Genomic DNA, 21,278 nt, shown 5'->3' with positions numbered 1-21,278 from the left:
TAGCCAGAAGGGACCCCTATGTAGGCACCCACAGGTCTGCCCCCTCCCTGACACTGTCCCTCTCCCACTCCAGCATGGTTTCCTGATGGAGTCAGCCCATCATCATACTGTCATTCTTCCCGTCTTGGCCCCCCTTCCTCCCAGAGCCCACACCCACCCGCCCTGGCCATGTCTTTACTCCCCTTTGCAGCAGAACTGCCTGAAAGACTTGGAGTGACCAGTGACCAGTGTCCGGTTCTGCTGTGTACATGTGGAAATCCGTGTATGAGCAGGTCACTTCTACAGTGTGCAGATCACTGTTCTTGTCCTATTCACAAGACTGAACAAGCATCACCTTATTCCATGGCTGGCTGGCATGCCCATCACCCTGCCCCTGCCCCGGCAACCACTGACCCCATCTCTACAGACTTGGCCCTTCTGGGTGTTGCATGTCGATGGAACCGCACAATACATGGACTGTGTGTCTGGCTTCTCTCACTCAGCATCATGTTTTTGAGCTTCATTCGTGTTGTAGGTCCTATCAGAGTCTTGTTCCTTTTTAGGACTGAATGACACTCATCGTGTGGACGGACTCCACCTTTATCCGTTTACCTGATGATGGGCATTTGATTGGTTCCCACTCTGGCTATCGTGACAGATGCCTCAGTGAACATTTGTGTACAAGTTTTGTGTGGCTGAGTTTCAGTTCTCTTGGGTGCACATCCAGGAGTGGGGTTGCTTTGGGGTTGCTGGTCGTGTGGTCCCTCCATTGAACTTTGACTGCTACAGGTGGCTGCACTCTTGCATGTTTCCATCATGCTGCTTGCTCCTTCACTGGCTCTAGGCGCCCTTCCCACCATCACTTTACCCAAAGGCTAGTCAGGGTCACCAGCAATTTCCACATCTTGAGCCCCGTGGGGACACTGAGCATGCCTTGTCCTCCCCCCTTAGCACCTGTCCTCCAGGACATGACCTTGTCCGGGTCCCCTCTGTGCCCTGGCTACCCTTCTGCCTCCCCTGGGCTCCATCCTCCCTGTGGACTTACTCCCCAGTGCTCTGGTTGTTTGGATTACCATTGAGGAGTCTGCTGCATCTGCTCTTGTATCAGCTTCTTTCCTCCTGTAATGAAAAGATGAAAGACGAAATAAAAAGACCCGTCTCCCTGGCTGTCACTGTACTCTAATGTGTACTGCAGCCCTATTAATAGCAGCCCCAAGCTAGAAACCCCCTTCGTGTCCTGCAGTGGCTGACTGGCCAAGCCAACTGTGCACCTGAGTGAGGAGATGCGAGGTGGTGCCAGGATGCGCGACGGGGACAGTGGCTTATGGGCCTCCTGGGAGCGAGCTGAGCAAGAGGAGGTTGCCTACTTGGACTCAATTTATATGGCTTTCTTACTGGACCCATTGTATAAATGGGGAGCCGATGAGCAGTTGCTTGGGGTTGCTGACAGGTTACTGCCATGGGCGGACTGGCCTGTTCGGTCCCCGGGGTTGTGATGTGGCTCCTGGAGGTGACACCTGGAGGACATTTCTCTCAGAAGTACGTGTGCATCTCTACTTACCGCAAAATAAATGTTTGATTTAAAACAGCTTTTATTTTTAATTTTTAAAAAGATTTATTTATTTATTTATTTGTGATAGACACAGAGAGAGAGAGAGAGAGAGAGGGGCAGAGACACAGGAGGAGGGAGAAGCAGGCTCCATGCCGAGAGCCCGACATGGGACTCGATCCCGGGACTCCAGGATCGCGCCCTGGGCCAAAGGCAGGCGCTAAACCGCTGAGCCACCCAGGGATCCCCTAAAACAGCTTTTAAAGAAGGTTTCAATGAAAGGTTTTACTGTCTTACAGACATCCTGAAGGTTGGGATGATTAACGAGTCTGAGACTATTCCAGCTCTGAAACTTAACTGCTTAACTATCATGTAGAAAACTTCCTTCCATCTGAGCTAACATCTATTCCCATGTAGGCATTGAAGCAGCTGGAGTGGCCACAGCACATGGGCCCATCTGTGCAGACCCCACAGTTCCTACTCAGGGGAGGAGCCCAGGAAAGGGAGCTGTTTCCTCAGGTAAGAATGTGATGCAGATGGCGGTCAGCATTGTCACAGATCTATTTTTAAAGGAATTGTGGTTAATTCAGGAGCACAGATGCCAAACAGGCAGGAATTGCTTTTAGCCCAATACAAGGGAGTTGGGTCTTTTTCTTTCCTTTTTAAACAATAGGCGTGTCCCAGGAAAAAAAATAAAATAAAAATAAATTTTTTTCTCTTGGGAAATAAAAACAGCCTTGGATTGATTGGAATGCTTGGTACTGGAGACCTGCTTCCTGAGCCCTGGCCCGCCCGGGGCTACATCTAACTCGGGGTCACCCAGCACCTCCCCAGAGGCTTCAGTGAGGTGCACCCACCAGCCGCCATGTCTCTAAAACCCAGCACTAGAGCCTGTTTATGGGCTGCTGACTGTGGACACCAGGCAGCCTGGACCTCTGACACCCCAGAAACCTTGAAGAGGAAAACCAGGACCAGGACGGCAGCCGTGCAAACATGAAGCAGCTCAGGAGTCATTTTCTTTAAGGTTCAGAGTTGAGACTGTAAAACTGGGAAAGTTTTAACACAATCCTGCAGGATCCCTAGTGGTCAGGGGCCTGTAGGAGTCTGGCCTATGGGCATCAGAGACCGCGTCACCACTCCTCTGCTCTCACAAACCTAAGCCACTGCCAGTTACTTGCTTCTCAGTGTCAAATGGAAAAGCATGTTGCCACTGGTCCCTGAGCTCCTTTCTACATGCAGCCCTTGCAAGGGGGTATCTGGGCCAGGATTGGAAAGTAGGAACGAAGACAGTCCCACCGCCATCTGCGGGCCCTGCACTGTGGCCATTTTGAGGGCCAGGACCCATCTCTGGAGGCAGGAAAGGGACAGGATGAGCGCCCTGGAGCACACCTGCAGGGTCACGTCATGGCCGACAAATCCAGTACAACAGCCTGTGGAAAAGGGAAGAGCGTATGTTACATGAAATGAATGAGCAAGTGGATGACACCTTGAGACATGCAGGGGTGAGTCCTGAGGCCAAAGGTTCAGGGTCCTGTCCAAGGAGCCCCCCAGGGAAAGCGCGAATCGTTTAGAAGACAGAGAACCCAGCCTACACAGCAGTTCCGGAGGTCAGAAGGAAGCCAGATATCCAAGGGCCGTTATGAGGAAGAGGAAGGCACAGAAGCCCATATTTAGTCAAAAAGGAAGAAAATCATGCCCAAAAAAGTAAAAAACAAATGGAAGATACTAAAGGGAAGAAGCGAGAGTTCATGAAGAAAAAAGCCTGGGATGCCTGGGTAGCTCAGCGGTTGAATGCCTGTCTTCTACTCAGAGCGTGATCCTGAGGTTCTGGGATCAAGTCCCACATAAGGCTCCCTGCATGGAGCTTGCGTCTCCCTCTGTCTGTGTCTCTGCATCTCTGTATCTCTCATGAATAAATAAATAAAATCTTTTAAAAAGAGAGAGAGAGAGGGAAAAGCCTAAGTAAGTAAATCAGAAAGTAAAAATTAGTAAGACCCAAAACAAATTCTTAAAAAGACTAGTGAAATAAATTTCTGACAAGACTAAGGAAAGAGAAGAGAAGTAAACGAGGCTCCGCATGAATGAGAGGAGAAGCACACCTGTGCCGCGTCCACACCAATACTGGGGTCATACGTGGGGAAAACCTCAAGAAACTGATGACCTCCAGCAATCCGATCTGCCTAGACCCGAAAGGAAGCAGGCAATGAAAGACCCAGCAGGCTGGGAGCCCTGCCTTGTGGGCCTTGGGCCAGCAGCCCAGCTGTGCACAGGTGCACAGGTGCGCATTCACAGCCACGCAGGCGCTCTGGCTTGGACACAGGCCCCTGGCCTAGCTGAGCCCAGAGACCCCACACAGGACCACACAGCCACGCCGCCTCCAGTTCCTGACCCCTGACCCTGCATGGGACGGTAAACATTGTTCTGCTCTGAGCCACCGAGTTTGGCGGCAGCACATGACATGGGAGGCTCATGCCATCGGGTGGACCACAGGGCAGAGCTGGGGCCCTGGGGGCCCTGGAGAGATGGCTCCACTGCAGAGGGCACCTGGTGTCCAGTGGGCAGGGGCCACCTCCCGCATGGCCTGGGGTGGGGGAACCAGCCGGCAGGTGCTCTATCTCCTTTCCAAAGCTAAGGTTTCCTCGTAGTTTCACTTTTGTTTTAAGGATTTGAAAAGTGTGTTTATTGAGAGAGAGTGTGCGTGAGTGTAAGTGGGAGGGAGAGACACAGCAGGCTCCTGCTGAGCCAGAGCCCAGCGTGGAGCTTGATCCCACGACCCCAAGTTCATGACCTGAGCCAAAACCAAGAGTCCACCGCTTAACCAAAGGTGACACTTGGGCCCCCTGATTTTAACTTTTAAGATATCATTTGTGGTTTTCTTTTTTTTGTGTAAATACAAAGTGGAGTGTGTGTGTTGTATCATATTTAGCAAATTAAAAAAAAATGAAATAGAAAGGAGGGGTGGGCTGCACCCCCAGCGCCTGCGTGTCCTCCTGGCCTGTGTTTGGTCTGGCGCCCCTGGGTCGGGCATCCTGTGGCACACGCCATAGCACTGTGCTCACGTAAATACAGCCATCTGCTACATGGTGAGGTCGTTTCTTCCTATGACATTGAATGTTTCTGTACGATATCATTTTTAAGTAGCCATTCATCATTCCCAGGGTTCCCAGCCCATACTGGCAGGAGGCCCTCAGAGGGGCAGGGCCCCCCCCCCACCGTGCCCCTGCTGCAGCCTGCACCTGGTGGGAAGGGTCCCTGCAGGGCCTGTTGGGTGAGGCCCCGGGCAGAACAGGCAGAACGCAGGAGGCCGGTTCCTCCCTGGGCTGCAGCTGCAGGGCTGAAGCCACTCAGTGAACCAGAGCAGCCCTGACCACGTGCACACTGCTGCGTGCTTGCAGAAAGCCTTCATGGCCAGCAGGGAAGCAGCAGTGTGAGCCCCTCCCACAGCTGCTCCAGACACCACCACCCCCTCCACGTGGTTACTTGCCTGTGTTTTAAATTGTTAATTTTTAAAGAAAGGAATGACTCTTGAGTTAAATCAGTAAGTTAAAAATCACTCCCACTAGGATGGATAAGACAGAAAAGGCAGAGACACCAGCATGTGTTGGCAAGAATGTGCAGAAATCAGGACCTCTGTGCTCTGTGGGGGAAGCTGGGGGAAGCAGCTCCTCACCGGCAACACACAGTTGCTTGGCCCAGCTCAGCCCAGCTCTGGCGTCCACAGAGAATCAGCAGCAGGCACCTATGTGGGCACCGTGCCGACATCGGCAGCAGCACAGGCAGAAATCGCCCAGGTGACTGTGGCCTGTCTGTACCGCAGAACATTATCCAGCCACGGAAGGGGAGGGGTGCCAGCATGTGCTGCACCATGGTTTGGCCCCAACAACTGCAAACTGGGTGACACGTCTTGGTGCGTGTCCAATGCTGGCCAGCCCCCGGAGACGGCATGGATTTGGGTGGGGGAGCGACTGCTGATGGCTCCAGGGTGATCCTGTTGCATGGAAAATGTGCCAGGATGAGGCAAGCGTAATGTTCTCTTGAACCTAAATGTACTAAAAACGCTGACTTGTGTGCTTTGAAAGAGTAGGTTTTATGCTATATTATATATCATTAAAGCTTTAAAAAAATCCCTGAGATGTGGATGCAGACATTTAATTTGGCCTTAAAACCAATGGAAACAGCTTTCCAATTAGTGTTCTCATTTCACCGAAGAGACATGAGCGGCCCCTGTTTTCGGGATTCAGGCCACGCACCCCCCGTGTGTGGGGTGGCCACCCAGCCCCACCTGCGTTTGGAATTTGGGGACAGCACAGTGAGTCCCCCGATGCTGTTGTGTGGAGCAGGGCTGTGGCCTGGCTCTGTGCCTGTCATGCTGCGTGGATCTAGGCGTGGCATCTCTGCTGGGGCACCTACAGGCCATTCTGCTGTCTGCCCCGGTGCTTTCTCAGTCCAGACCAGTGCGCCCAGCAGAGATAGGTGAACCACATGTGTAATTTTAAGTTTTGTGGTATGAACACTAAAAATATAAAAGGAGAAGATGAGGTGCAGCTGGCTGGCTCTGTCAGTAGAGCGTGCATCTCTTCATCTCTAGGTCATGAGTTCAAGCTGCTGGGCGGGCATAGAGCTTGCTTTTAAAGTAAAAAAAAAAAAAAGGCAAAGTTAATTTAATTTATTTTTTAAAAAGATTTTATTTATTTATTCATGAGAGACCCAGAGAGAGAGGCAGAGGTGGGGAGAAGCAGGCTCCCTGGGATGTGGGACTCGATCCCAGGACCCCAGGATCATGCCCTGAGCTGAAGGCAGACACTCAACTGCTGAGCCCCCCAGGCATCCCGGCAAAGTTCATTTTATTTATTTTTTTTTTCATTTTAATTCTGTATTCTAACTCCAGTCTTCCCTGGATATCACCATTTCCACCTGTGATGATATAAGAAGTCAGTGTTGAGGCCTCTTATGCTATTAACCAAGGTACGTCTTGCACTTAAAGCAGGAGGAGGCTGGGCAGTGCAGGGCCAGGAGGGGACAGTCCCCCAGAGAGGGTGATGGCATCTGCAGCTCTGCAGCTGGCGCTGATCCCATGCCCTCTAACCCACCTCCACCGTGTTCTTGCCACGGGCGTCTTCAGTAAGGGGGTGACAGCATCCTGAAGGCCCAGCGGACTGGGAGCACACGTGGGACCTAGGGAGGTCTCATCTCTCAGAAGGGCCCCAGCTCATGGTGAGGCAGCTCCGGGGGTGCAGCATGGGAGCTGGCAGTCCCATCATCACCCCAAGATGAAGGGCCTAGGGTCCACCTGCAGGGTTCACACAGCAGGCACCTTGGTTAACCATGGTGTGTGCTGCGGCCTGCTGTCCTGGACGGACGGATGGACAGACGGATAGTCAGAGGGCAGAGCACCGGCCCGCTGCCTACACTGGGCTCCTCAGCCACAATGCAGCTTCTTTCGAGGTCCTTTAATTTCCACCTTTCTGGGTTATTCAGATGGCAGCTTTAGGTCAGGAGACACCAGGAAGTGTCCGTGGCACACTGCTGGTCCTGAGCCAGGAGCCTGGTGGGGAGACCCTGGGGCTGAAGGATGTGCTGGGCCCACACTGCCTTGCCTCAGTGGCACTAAGGGGTGAGCCAGGTCCCAGCCGGGCCGGGCCTGCGTGTGGTTCCCGTGCCTTCACTTACCACACACTGCCCACTTTGCCGTGCTGCTGGCCCAGAACCCCTGCTGGTGCCCGGGGTGGGGGGGCTCTGTCTGAAGGGGGTGATGCCCCTGGGAGGGTGACCCTGCTCAGGTGCCCGCCCTGGCTGGGGCTGGTTGAATGACTGGCTTTCAGGAGGTCTTAGGTCTGGCTTGGTCAGGGTGCCGAGCGGCAAGGCTGGGCCGGCTGGGCCATCAAGGGCCCAGCAGTGTCCGAAACTTCCTGCAAATGCTGAGTGGGCCGGGTCGACTTTGAAAGTAAAATAGCCGGTTATTTTAGCCACAGAATGGCTTGACTTGGGGATGGCGCGGGAATAGTGCTCAGGACGCACAAGTTGTGGCAAAGCCTAGAAAGTAGAACAGGGAGGACGTTGCCAGCGGCTGCCTCAGTGGGCGCTTCTCAAGTCCCTGGGAGGAGAGCTGAGTTCCCCTGTGCGGCTGTGGCTACCGTATGTGAGGGCTGGGAGCGCCCCCTGCTGGTCCTCATGTACCCTTGAGGCTTCCTTGGGCAGGGGGCGGGTCACCCCACTGGGCGCCCAGGTAAGCTCCAGGGACTGGGGGGTTGCCTGGCTGCACCTCCTGCAGGTGGTTTTGCCATGGGGCCTCAGCAGGGCGGGGGGGGGGGGGGGGGGGCTGGGCCCCTGAGGCAGACGTTCTGATGCGTCGATTGGTTGGTTCCCAGTGGGAATGTGTCCTGACGCCTAAAAGAGTTGCACATGTTGACTGTTTTAAGCGGAGGTTCCGAAGTTGCCAGGAGGCACTCACCCGCAGGCTCTGGAAAGCTGGGCAGCCCTGGCAGGGCTTGCAGGCTCCAATCCACATTTTCCGCTAAAGACAACTTGGACCCCACACGACTTTTTTTGCTTTAAAGTGAGGTCAGGGGCAGCCCCTGTGACGCAGTGGTTTAGCGCTGCCTGCAGCCCAGGATGTGATCCTGGAGACCCTGGATGGAGTCCCACGTCGGGCTCTCTGCATGGTGCCTGCTTCTCCCTCTGCCTGTGTCTCTGCCTCTCTCACTCTCTCTCTCTGTCTCTATGAATAAATAAATAAAAAATCTTAAAAAAAATAAAGTGAGGTCAGGTAAAGCAGTTTGCTGCAGGGTGAACCAGACCTTGGTGGTACATAGGTTTCCCTGGGCCACTGCCCCTGCCTGAGGGATTCAGATTCCAGGGTCCAGATGAAACACAGGTTGTGAAGGAGAGCTGCGCGGGGTTCAGTGGCCTCACCCTTGCCCGAGGAGGACGGTGGATCTGTGTGCCTGCCCCAGGGTTGGTCTGGGGACACAGCCCTCACCCACCGCCAGCTTCCATGCTCCTCGGAGAAAAGGGGGAGGTAGCCTGTGGCCTCTCTTGGAACGGTAGGGGCATCTTGGAACGAGAGCCATGGGGTCGTCTGCCTCCGTCCTGAGCTGACCAGCATTGCGGTGGCTGCCATGCAGAGATCATGGGGGCCATGCAGTTGGTCCGGGACTCCGCGTGGGGAGAGCCGCCCCAAGGGGAGAATAGACTGCAGGGCAGGGCTCCTCTCATGCTGACCTGGTGTGAAGGGCTCAATGCCCTGCACTGACGTTGCTCATCATTAGGATTAGGATTCTGATCAAATGGGGGTGGCCTGGGGCGCTGGCTTTGCTGGAGGGAGGGCTGTAGATGGGCTGTCCGTAGCCTCCCCTGGAGACCCTTCAGCAGCCCCTCTGTGGCCTGCAGCCCTGGGAAGCATAGGGAGCCGCCTGCAGTAGGACCCAGAGACGAGGCCGGGAGGAGGAGCCACCACGTGGCCCTTGGTGATCCCTGCAGAACCTGGTGCTTGGCCCTTTTCCTTGGATGGGAGACACCCGAGGAGCTCCCACCCTTACTTCAACTCCTCGCTCTTCCCCACCCCAGCCCTCTGTCCAGGGATGCGGGCCCCACATGCGTTCCAGGAGCTTACTGCCCGTGGTGGGTCTGTGGATGGACCCTGCCTGAGAGACGGTTCTGGACACATGTAGCACGCTGTGAACTGTCAGGGGCTCCAGAAACGTTCGACAGTGGTGCTGACAGTGTGTAGCAGGCCCAGCCAGCACTTTGGCTTGCTGAGGCTTGCAGGCCGCCGAAGGTGACCCCGCGAGGAACGGGGTCTGAGTGAGGTGTGTCTGCTGGGGCAAAGGAATTACCGGACGAGGAAACGGGCGGGGCTCCCGGTGGCTCCTGGGACAGGGGGACCCCAGGGACCTGGGGTGTGTCCTGTTTGCCCTGTTGGGGACCCTCTGGTGGGCCTCGAGGGTCTCCTCAGCATGGCCCCCCAGGGGACTTGTGACATTGGACCGCCCCCTCAGGACCCCAGGAAAGGGCCAGCAATAAACAAACAGCGGGACAGATTGATACTGGACCTGGTGGGCATCTGTGAGCAATGAAAGTGGCTCATCTGCTACGTGTGGGACCAGCAGGTGAGGACAGTCCACTCACTCCAGCTCCTGGCCCTCCCCCTGAAAGCCCACCCCACTACCTGTGTGCCTTGGGGGCCTGCCCCAAGCTCCCAGTGTGGGGGTGCCTGAGTCTCTGTCTGGGGGGCATGTCTTTGGGTGGGGCAGTGATAAGGAGGGCCCTGGCAGGGCCAGGTATGGGCAAAGCCAAGTGGGGTTAGGCACAGGGGTGGGGGGTGCTGGTAGGAGATGGGTGGGTCCATGGTCACGGTGGGGCAAGGGCAGTGGTGGCCAGGCCAAGGGTAGTCTAGGGGCCCTGGGGAAGCCTTGGTTGCCCAGCTGGAGCACCTGGTTCTAAGGCAATCGCCATGTGTGACATTTATCAGCCACTTGAGCTACTCAGAAAGTGTAAGAAAACACTTGTGACTTCAGAGCAAGATCCTGGAGGAGACCCTCAACGAAGAGAAATTATGATTTTCTACGTTAAAACAGGAGTTATGCCTAAAGCATCTCCCCTCTGCCCTTCTGTGTCTTGAGTTAGGAGACAGGAGTTTGTTGTCAGGAGCGTGTTGGGCCTGCAGTGATGACACGTGGGCTCCGAAATGCCCGAGGGCAGCAGCGGGGTAGGAATGCTGACCCTCACCAGACGTCTCTGCAGAGAGACAGGCGCCCAGGGTGACGGGGAGGGGGGTGGGGAGGGGGATGACCAGAAGGGTAATGTGCTGTGACTGTAGCTTTTTATAATTTGTGTGAATTTTTCAAAGTTTGCAAATTTATGTCATATTCCAAATGTCCTACGATACGCACGATTGCCTTAGTAAACTAAAAAGTCAACTGAAAGCACATCAAAGTGAACAGTGGTGGAAGGAAAGAGCTGGGGGAAAACTCTGGTCTCGTCCCAGTGGAGGCTGCTTCCTCGCCTGTAAAAGGGATGTCAGCCCTCTGCTCTCTTGCAGGGTCGGAGCTGGGTGCCCCTGCCCCTCAGCCCCTTCCCCATAGAACCAGAGTACCAGCACCGCTGCCATCCTGGAAAAGGACCAGCAGGTGTCCGGGCCCCCGTTGTGGCCGAATTGTGCCTCCAGAAACACTCACACGGTGAAGCCCTAACCCTCAGCTCCTCAGACTGTGATCGTATTTGGAGATGGGGTCTTTCCAGAGGTGATTCGGGTAGAACGAGGCCACTAGGATGGGCCCTAATCCAATCTGACTGGTGCCCCTTATGATGAAGAGATGGGGAGCCATCTGGGGGAGGACAGCCGTCTGCATATCAAGGAGAGAGGCCTCTGGAGGAACCAGCGCTGCCAGCACCTGGGTATTTGACTTCCAGTGTCCAGAACTGTGAGAAGTCATGTTTTTATTGTTTTACCCTCCCATCTGTGCTGCTTTGCTTTGGCCATCACAGCCTCCCACCCTGGCCTGCAGGCTCAGGCTCTGGATGTTGTGGGGCTGCAGTGCCCTGTGGGGAGCACCCCTCATGTGGTCCCATCTCTTCCTTCCTGGTGAGGAGCCCAGGCTGAGCATGCAGGCATCTGAGCTGCGGTGGAGGAGTTGTGTGCACCTCTGGGCAGCGAAGGTGTGCGAGGGGAACACCAGGAACAGGGCTGGCCAGCCACACTGGGGGGGGTCAGTGCAGCAATCCTCAGGAAATGAGTGAGAGAGATGCAGCAGCACAGTGAGCGGAACATGTGCTCCGCCGAAGTGGGCTTACGCTAGGAGGCACAGGCACGGGCCCAGGACCACTGAGACTGGCTGCTGGCCTCTTGTCCCCACCTCACTTAACACCCACTAAAGTGACAGCAAAGGCATTTTAAAAAGACAGTTTTGCCTTTTTAAAAGGCAAAAATACTTCAGGGCAAAGAGGTGAAAAGACCCGTGGAGATGGAAAACAGCTGCCAAGTGTGGCTGTTCAGCAGCCTGACGACACCGAAGCCTGGGACAGAAGGGTGGCCTTCAGCCTGGCCACAGTGCTCAGGGAGCCTCCGGGCTGGAAATAGGGTCTCAGGACGTTTTCAGGGGGAGGGGTCGGCCCCCGACCCTCCTGGAACCTGGGTCGTGGCAGCCCCGTGCCCGCCTGCAGGTGTGGATGGGAGCATCTCTTTCCAATAGTCAGTCCAAGAGAAGAGACCTTCCGGGCCCCCAGTTACAGGGAGGCCGGCCATCCCCAGGGCTGCCCCCTGCTCAGTCCCTAAGCAGCAGGCCAGCACCTCACTCCTGAATATGAGCAGTAGTCTCCAGACACTTAAGCAAAGCTCCTGAGAGGAAAGACTCGCCGGGTGAGCAGGAAAGAGGGCGTTGATATGGAAGAATGTGTAGAAAAACAAAGACTGAGTCATGAGGTCCCCTGGGGTGAAGGGAGAAAGAGCTCTTGATTAATGAAACTTTGATAGCAGAAATGAATAATTCAGTGAACATTTTGCAAAATAGAGTTAAGGAAATCTTTCCCAAAGGCAGAGACGTGGCAAGATAAGAAAATCAGAGATTCTTCCAGGAAGCCCCACATCTCAGTAAGAGGACTGACCCCACAAAGTGGAGAACTGGAGGCCAGCAATAATCGAGGAAAATAAGACAGGTCCCAGAGCCGAAGGGCAGAAGGGCACCCAGTGCCCACCCACCCATCCTCCTGAGCCCCTGGATGCTGTTAGGGGAAGGCCCTTCAGGAGGAGACCAGCTTCCTACATGCAACTGGGAGTCATGTGGCTTCAGACTCTGGGCACTGCACGGGGTGGGAGAAGACAGTGTTGGACCCTTGGTATCATGTCTCTGGGGGGTGGCTTCTCACCTCCAGCCAGACACAGCCGAGCATCCAGCTGAGAGCTAGTGCCAGTGAAGACTTTCCCAGACAACCCAGGACTTGTTCACTGTTCTCCCTTTGCGATTCTTATCAGGAAGGTTCTAGAATAGGAGGGACACAGAAAGGTGAGGACTTGAAAGTCAAGGAATGCAGGATCACCCAGGAGGGAAAAGAGGACAGGAGTCCCGGGGGGAAGCTGTGCCACAGGGCTGGAGGGCGGCTGTTCAGATGGAGGCAGGAGGACACAGGCCTGAGGAGAGGTGTTGTGAGGAACAGGAGAGTAAATGCACAGAGGTGTTGCAACACTGGTGGGTCCCATCAGTGGTGGCAATGCCGTGGAACAGCCACCAGTGAAGTGGGGTCATGTGTCCTTTGGCCTACCCTGCTCCCCCATTCTTTACATAGGATCCTCCCTCTCTCTCTCTCTCTCTTTTTAAGATTTTATTTATTTATTCATGAGAGAGAGAAAGAGGCAGAGACACAGGCAGAGGGAGAAGCAGGCTCCATGCAGGAAGCCTGACGCGGGACTCGATCCCGGGTCTCCAGGATCACACCCTGGACTGAAGGTGGCGCTAAACCACTGAGCCACCCAGGCTATCCGGATCCTTTCTCTTGATCTGTCTTCAGGTTCCCCGATTCACCTGCCATTTCCAATCCACCATCCAGCCTGGTCAATGAATTGTTTATTTCCGTTATTGTACTTTTTACTGGAGAATTACCATGTGGTTCTTTTGTATAGTTTCAGATAATTTTCATTTTCTCTTATCTGTTTACTCATTAAGAACATGTTTTCATTTACTTTTTTTTGGACGTGTTTTCCATTCGTTTTTCACACTTATGACAGTTGTGTTTGTCCCTGATAAATCCCACATCTGAGCCACTTGGAGTTGGATTCTATTAACTGTTTTTTTTTCTCCTTGATTATGGGTCATATTTTCCTGTTTCTTGGTGGATCTTATGATTTTTATATTATGTACAGAGCATTGAACGATGCATTGTAGCAACTCTGGATTCTGTTATTATCTTCCTATGAATAATGTTGATTTTTGTTCTAGTAGGCAGTGAATTCCTAGCTGGTTACCTTTGATCAGGTGAGCATGGCTTGACATTTCATGAGGGTGGATCTTTAGCTTGGTGGCCTCAACCTACAAAGGGCCCCCGTGTTGATTTTATTGGAGCTTGGGTATCTTGGCAGGGCAGGTCGAGAGTGGGGCTTACTCTAGGCATTTCCCTAAGGTCTGGCCTTCCTGGAGTCCCAGCTGGATGGGGCAGTGTTGCCTGGGCTGGAGTCTTGTATGTCCTGCACAGCTTGACCACAAGTGTTTCTGTTGCAGTCTAAGTGCCACAACAACCATTTCTGGGATCCCTGGGGACCCTGTGTTGCTCATACACACCTCTGGCTGTTCCACCTGCTCCACAGAGGTGCATATTGCCCCCTTGCCCGGGTGGAAGGCTGTGCTCTCTGGACTCCAGATCAGTGGTCTTGACGGGAACACGGCCTCTGGATGGGAGCCATCATCCTAGGGCCCCCTGGGCACTGTTCTCCCATCAGGAAGCACCACTATGGGTTGCCTGCTATCTAGAAGTCCGTGGCTAAAACATGTCCCGTTGATGTCTGTAGTGAGAGGACCGGCCCTGCATCTCCCACATGGCCAGAGCAGACGTCTGGAGCAAACTCAGCAAGATAAGAAGAATACCCACAGTCTACCCATGGCTCAGCTGTGGGCCATATTTACAGTTACGCTCATGTCTGCTGTAAATAGTGAGCCACAGCAAGACTCCCACACAGCTGTCTCTGGAGGTTGCGGGTAATGCAGGCAGACTGGGGTGTGATAGTGAATTCTTACCTTGAAGTTGGTCAGTCACAGGAAGGACTGGAAACTGAAGAAATAACCACAGCAGCATATTATTTAGAAACGTGAACAAGGCGCGTCTGGAGGCTCAGGAAGTGAAGCGTCAGGTCATGATCCTGGGGTCCTGGGATCGAGCCCCGCACGGGCTCCCTGCTCATCAGGGAGGCTGCCTCTCCCTCTCCCTCTGTCACTGCTCCTGCTTGTGTGCTCGCTTGCTCTCTCTCTCTCAAATAAATACATAAAATCTGTTTTTAAAATAAGAAATATGAATGTAAACATCTGCAGGGACAGCTGAAAAGTCTCCTGGGAATGGTTGCCTCTGGAGGAGTTTCAGGGAAGGAAGCTGAGCAGCTCTTGCCTTCTGTGCCTGTGTAAGGATTTGGGGTCACACAGGAGGCTCCGTGTGTCTTACTCAGATGCAAAGAAGACTGTGTATGTCTTTACAAGGCCCCATGTACACAGATTAAAGGAAGAGAAACAGAACAACCTCCGAACACAGAGCAGGGTGTTGTATAAAATAAATGTTCTCAGGAACCCTGCTGGCTGCTGGGTATAGGAGCTTGGTGCCTGGTGGGTGTGCTTGTGTGGGTCAGCTCATGGGTCCTCTCAGGTGGGCCCAGGTACATGCACCGTGACAGGAGAACCCTGAATGGGCTGCCCACCAGCTTATGAGCATTGTCTCATTGTTCCTCCCTACCAGATCCTCACTCGGGCTGCCTGTGGCCTCCCCCGGCCCCCCCTTTGAGGATGGACCCAGCAGGTGCTGATGGAGACCCCGCTGCTGGCAACCTCGCTGCCGATGGCACAGCTGGTGACCCTGGAGGCAACCCTGTTGGTAGTGAGTACCATTCTGTGGGTGAGTCTGTGCCCCCTTAAGGGCCCGTCCAGCTGGGCTGCATTTGGAAGGGCTGGGTACGGGATATGTGTGAGGAGCACCTGTGCATCCTGGCTGTGTCCAGAGTGTACATGGGGAGGGGGGTATCTGTGTATGGGCAACACGTGTGTGCACCAGGCAGGCACCTGGGGGGAAGGCATCCCAGTGCTAAGCCCCATGTGGGGCTGGGGCATGTGGGGCCACCCAGGAAATGTGCCAGCAGCTCTCGTGGTACAAGCTATCCCACAGTGGGCTGCCTGCTGGCCACTTGCTCAATGACTGCCAAGAGGACTGTCCTGGACCAGCACGCAGGGAGGAGGGCAGAGACAACACTGAAGGGTGTGGGGACCGCTGGGAAGGGTGGTGTTTCTGAGTCTGGCACTGCATGCACTGTCCCTGGGAGGCAGGCTGTGTCTGCAAAGCAGGGGCCCAAGAGCCCATGTGGCACTGCCCAGTGCCAAGGCCTGGAGCAGGCTGGTACAGGGCACAGGCCCTGGGTCCTGACCAGAAACAAAGGGTCTGGGTCTGTCTGGGCACAGAAACCCCCTTGGAGGATAAGGGAGGCATTTTCACTTGGGGCCGTGGATGGGTCAGCAAGGAGCTGTTTTCTCATTCCCGCCCTGAGAATGGCCACTGGTGCTGGGTGGCGATGGTCTCCCCGTGTTCTCCCCAGTGTTCCCCACCTCCTGGGTTGTCATGTCAGGGGTCAGCTCTGGCCAATGAGCCAGCCAGAGACAGGACTGTGGAGGCTGGGTCTGGGGGTGCTGCCGGTACCCACAGGGGTCATAGGTGCACAGGGGATCTTGAGGCCCCTCCCTCTCTCAGGGCCTCACCCAGGACTGTATCTGCCCATCCCCTGGGGGCCACAGGTAGGAGGGGGCTTGCGTTGCCGCACTTCCTGACCTGCGGAGTCTGTGACCCTGAGAAATGAGCAGGGAGTGCTTGCAGTGAACCACAACACCGCCCCCCCAGGACAGGCTTTGCCTCTGCTTGTCCCTAGATGTGCTCAGCAAATCTTCCACATTGTTCCACATTTTATTCTGAAATGAGGTGCGTCATCTTTCTAAATTCCTGCTGTCAGTAGGATCCTGCCTTCCAGCACATTCCCTAACGTGCCCTGGGCTCCGCCACTCAGGGGACCCTGGTGTGTGGTGACATCGCCGACAGGGACGGGAGCTTGCCTGTGTGGCCACCTGACTCCTTGTGACCTCCCAGGGCCAGCTGGACGCTGTAGGCACCAGAGCTGACAGCTGGTGGGGACTCAGTCCCAGAGGCTCATGACCTGCTGGAGGAAGCAAGACAGCAGGGCCTGTCATCCTACTTCCCCAACGGGGCGGCCCCAAGCGGGGAGCTGAGCCCACCTGCCTGTGGGGCCTGGATGCCGTGGGGGAGCCTCAGGGGGTTTCTGGGCAGCAGGGCTTGCACGTGGAGCCTGGAGGACTGCCCATTGTCCTCGTCTCCATGCCCTGCTCAGGGAGGCCTCACCCCCTTGTGTCCTGATGGGGATCAGGGACTGGGGACCAGGAGGGGCAGGCAGGTGTGCTGGAGAGGGTGGCCCTGCCTTGCCGAGGAGCCTCATGCCCCCATCCCGGGGGGGCAGGATGCCCCCGACTGCCACAACGCACATCACCACAGAGGGCCTGGGCTCCCGTGCTGGGTGGTGCTGTGGGATGTGCAGGCATGATGGGCTTGTGCCTTGGCCCCTCCTCAGGGCAACAGCCAGGGTGGGGACAGCCATCCCGGGGGTGGGGGTGACACTGCCAGGACCCACAGACAAGGCCCTGCCCGAAGCAGCACTGGTGGCAAGTGGGATCACAGAGCAGTGCAGGGGCCTGTGTGGGCCAGAGGAGGCCACAGCCAGGACGCAGTCTCCACACAGACTATGTGGGGACGGGAGGCCTGGTGCCCTCCCTAGTTCAGCCACACCAGCCATGGTTCCAGAGACTTCACCGCCCCAGCTCTACCTGTGAGAAACGCCCACGGTACTTACTGTATGTCTTCCACCCATGTCATGACAGGACACAGCAGGCAGCTGTGGCAGCCAGCAGCATGGCTGCGTTTTCTGGGGTGCATCTGTCCATAAAGTGAGGTGCTGAGGCAGCTCAGGTGCTGTGTGTGAAGTGGGGTCTGTCTGTCCTGCCCGCCCATCCCTATGTGTCTTGTCCTCCTGTCACCACCTTGGGAGCATCACGGGGCAGCCAACAGCTCTCCGTGTCTGGTGGGCACCAAAGAAGCAGGACAGGAAGGGATGGAGCGGGGGGTGGGCTGCCCCCAGCCCCTCACAACTGGAGCCCCCAAGCTCCCAGCCACTCACGACTGGAGCCTCCAGCCCCCTGGCCCCTCATGGCTGGAGTGGGTGCAGGGACAGGCAGTGAGACACACACAGCCTGGGCGGGGGGTGCAGGTGTGATGCCCGAGGCTGGGTCACTGTACAATGTCCTCTGTACGCACAGCCCCCACCCCGCCCCAATAAGGAGTCCTGAGAGGGGTCAAGGGCCATCTGTCTCAGGCCCTGCACCTGCTGTCTGGCCGTCTGCCAGCAAGCCCAAGGCATTAGGGCAGTGTTGGCTGTGAACTTGGTCCTGCCCAGCCCTGGGCCCGGATGGGAAGGTGGGGGCCACAACAGGCCGTGGGCATGACCCATGTCCATCCTGTGGACAAGAGCCCCTCATACCAGGCTCCTACCTGGACTCCTGCCTGAATCTGTGGGTCAGGGCAGCAGGGACCCAGGCCCTCCCGGTCCTGCGCGGGACCCTGCAGAGTGACTCTTAGCGTATCTGTTCCTTCAGACAAATGCCTCCCAATGCCCTCCCTGTCTGTGTCTTCAGGGGGCGTCAGTTCGGGAGCCTCCCCTCAGCTTAGAGGACCACCCTGCCCACAACCCGCACCCACCCACATCACCCTGCCCACTCACACCTGGCTCAGGTCCCCTCCAGCTGCACCTAGGGTTCCCAGGTGTCTCCCTGAGGCCCCTTGAGCTGTTGACTGGGGTTGGGTGTACACTGTCCTAAGCTCACTGGGAAGCACCCAGCAAAGCCAGTGTGGTCACTGCCCCGGAGGGACGGACAGTGGCCTCTTGGCCAGTGTGGGGGACCAGTCTGTGGGGGAAGCAGCTGCGTGCAGGGCTGTCCCCTTAAACGCTGGAGGCAGAATGGGGCGCTGTCCTCTCTGAACCTATCCATGATGTGCCAGTCTCCTGCAGGGTCCTCTCCACAGGTGGGAGTCTTTTCGTGAGAGTGTTTTTTGGGAGACCTCTCCACCCAAAGGCATCAAGATACTGTCCCAAAGGCTCAGTTTATGTGTTTCCCACACTCAGCTGTGGGGCTGAGTGCGCCTTTTCCATGGGTGTGAGGCGGGGGATGCTTCAGCATGCTCAGCAGGGACACAGGGTGCCGGTGCCACAGGGCTGTCCAAGGCGTGCCCAGCTCAGGCTGGGGGCGATGACGTGGGTCCAGATCCATCCTCTCCAGGCTGGTGCCATGCTGGGTGGGGGTCTTGCTTCACTGTGACTTCGGGCAGATTGTTAGGTGCGTGGACACACACACACCACCTGACCACCTGTGGGACAGGTGACAACCCCTTTTCTTGTGTGGGGAGGGCCTTCCTGCATTATTGGGTCTCTTAATCTTTTTATCAGTGTTTATTTTTTTAAAAGATTTTATTTATTTATTCATGAGAAACACACACAGAGAGAGAGAGAGAGAGGCAGAGACACAGGCAGAGGGAGAAGCAGGCTCCATGCAGGGAGCCTGATGTCGGACTAAATCCCAGGTCTCCAGGATCACGCCCTGAACGGAAGGCAGACACTCAACCACTGAGCCACCCGGGGATCCCCTTTATATCAGTGTTTTATGGTTTTGTGGGTTTTTTTGCATGAATTTCTTTTATTAGATTTATCCAACAAAATTTGAATTTGGGGAGCATCTGGGGGCTCAGTTGGCTGAGTGTCTGTGTTTGGCTCGGGTCATGGTCCCGAGGTCATAGGATCAAGTCCCATGTCAGGGCCCCCTGCTTAGTGGGGAGTCTGCTTTTCCTTTTCCTTCCCCCTCTGCCACTCCCCCTGCTTGTGCACACGCTCTTTCTTTCTCTCTGTCTCTCGGATGAATCAATAAAATCTTTTAAAAAAAGATATTAGTTTTTTTGTGCTATTCTGTTTTTAATGTTTATTTGTTGGTTGCTGGCCCTGTGTGGGGTGGTGTCCACTCTAGAACAAGCCTGATGTGTAATCCTCATGCCTTCTCTCTATTCATTGATCTTTAGTGAAAGTGTAGGGGAGGTGTAGAGGGGGAGAATCTCAAGCAGGCTCTGCACTGAGCGTGGAGCCCAACCTGGGGCTGGATGTCACAACCTGAGACCATGATCTGAGTTGAAATCAAGAGTCAGAGCAGCCCCAGTGGTGCAGCGGTTTGGCGCCGCCTGCAGCCCGGGATGTGGTCCTGGAGACCCGGGATCGAGTCCCACGTCGGGCTCCCTGCACGGAGCCTGCTTCTCCCTCTGCCTGTGTCTCTGCCTCTCTCTGTGTGTGTGTCTATGAATAAATAAATAAACTCTTAAAAATTAAAAAAAAAAAAGAAATCAAGAGTCAGACACTCAACTGACCGAGCCCCCTGGGCACCCCTAATACCTCCTCTTTTGATTCTTCACAACTTTGCAAAAAATTATGTTTTGAGTGGCAATGTTTTTATTTTCTTGTTTTGATTTCTAAAGACTTATTTTTTTCTAGAGCAGTTTTAGGTTTTATAGTAGAATCTGGGAGGTACAGCGATTTCTCACATCCAACACATGGCCTCTTGCATGGCACATCCTCACGAAGCCCTGCTGGCATGCGGGCACCCAGAGCCCCCCCTTGGATGTCGGGGCTGTGTCGGGGTGCCCTCTGGACTGGGGCAGGGTGGGCATGTGTCCACTGGGGCAGCCCCACTCAGACAGCTCACAGCCTCCATAGCGGTGCCTCTTCTAAGACGTCTCGGGGCCAGGGCCTTGCCGCCTGTGCCTGTGCTGACAGCTTCCTCCTCTCCGTGCCTTCTTCTGGCCTGACCAGTCGTCTCTCCTTAGCGCCAAGTCATGTATCATGTACAGGCAGACCGGAGTGAGGAAGGCTCCAGATGTCAGCCTTGCCTGTTCCTTCCCACTGCCTGTGCCCCAGCCCTGGGAATGCTTTCAGCTAAGCACGTTTCCTACAAACATCTTCCTTTCTGGCCAATGAGGTCGCCTCTATTCCTAATTTGCAGACTTGTTTCTTAAACCACCAACAGAAATTACTTGCGTGAAGTGCTTGTTCTGCATCTCCCGCAAGGCACATGTGGTTTCCCTTTGTTCCATCCATGAATGCCGCTGAGGCCCCGGCTGCCCTGGGATGCATCCAGTGTGTCGCTCACTTGCCCCTGCTGCACATGGAGTCTCACCCTGGCGGTCCATGTCTTTCCCAGCTAGGTCCAGCTGTCCCCACCTATCTGGCTACATCTGGTCTCCTGCCTGAGCCCCGTGGGCCCCAATGCTTGGTGGATAGGCAGGTGAAGCCCCTGGGCCCCTAAGCCCCCAGATGTGACCCAGGGCACCTGTTGGGGACCTCCCCTCCCCCAGCTCGTGGGCCCATCCAGGCCCTACTCTGCTGTCTACTGTGTGAGGGTCACGGCTGGGGTCCTGAGGGAGACCTGAGTGCCAGGGCTTGTCCACATCCCCGGAGCTGCACACACAGCAGGCTCTGTCTACTCCCGGCTCACCTGGCAGCCCCACCGGGCCTGCTCTGTAACATCCCGGGGGCAGCAGGACCTACTGGACGAGGAGGGGTTCCTGCAGTCCTGGGGCCTGTGTGGTGGGCCAGGGAAGCTGGAACAGGCCAAGCAGGGTGGCCCTGCCCTGAGGGGCTGGGGAAGGGGGCTGGAGGGGGTGGGGCAGGCCCTCCTGAGACAGCCAGGGGGCGCTGGTGGCTGTGGGTGACTCAGGCTGCTCTCCTTCCCAAGGTGGACAGGGCAGTAGCCGCCTCCCCGGCCAGCCCCGCCCTCCCTGGCATTGACCTTGCACCCACTGTAAGGGCACAGCCCCTTGTCCAGCAGAAGGGGTGTCCCAGCGGGGTCCCCACCCCAGCCCTCAGTCCCACGGTGGGCTGGGGACGTGGGCAAGTGAGAGACAGCCTGGGGTGTGGCTG

At 55.7% G+C, this 21,278-nt stretch overlaps 1 protein-coding gene across 19 annotated transcripts in view; it reads left to right on the top strand.

Annotated features, from left to right (window-relative positions):
* EXD3 (exonuclease 3'-5' domain containing 3) overlaps positions 1–21,278 on the top strand; it is an 80,886-nt gene that overhangs the window by 6,541 nt on the left and 53,067 nt on the right. For 7 of the 19 annotated variants that reach the window (XM_077851579.1, XM_077851574.1, XM_077851564.1 and 4 more), the window contains 2 exons: positions 1,946–2,047; positions 14,957–15,112. In XM_077851579.1, the coding sequence (XP_077707705.1) occupies positions 15,004–15,112 (109 nt within the window). In that variant the 5' untranslated portion in view covers positions 1,946–2,047; positions 14,957–15,003. Of the gene's footprint in view, positions 1–190; positions 273–1,945; positions 2,048–6,416; positions 6,494–14,956; positions 15,113–21,278 lie in introns of all 19 variants that reach the window. The other 12 variants (XM_077851569.1, XM_077851568.1, XM_077851562.1 and 9 more) reach the window with 4 other exon arrangements.

The sequence above is a fragment of the Canis aureus genome, chromosome 16, assembly GCF_053574225.1.
Source record: "Canis aureus isolate CA01 chromosome 16, VMU_Caureus_v.1.0, whole genome shotgun sequence".
NCBI classification, from domain to species: domain Eukaryota; kingdom Metazoa; phylum Chordata; class Mammalia; order Carnivora; family Canidae; genus Canis; species Canis aureus.
The sequence above is the reverse complement of the archived record's forward strand: the minus strand, read 5'-3'. Positions and strand labels throughout refer to the sequence as shown.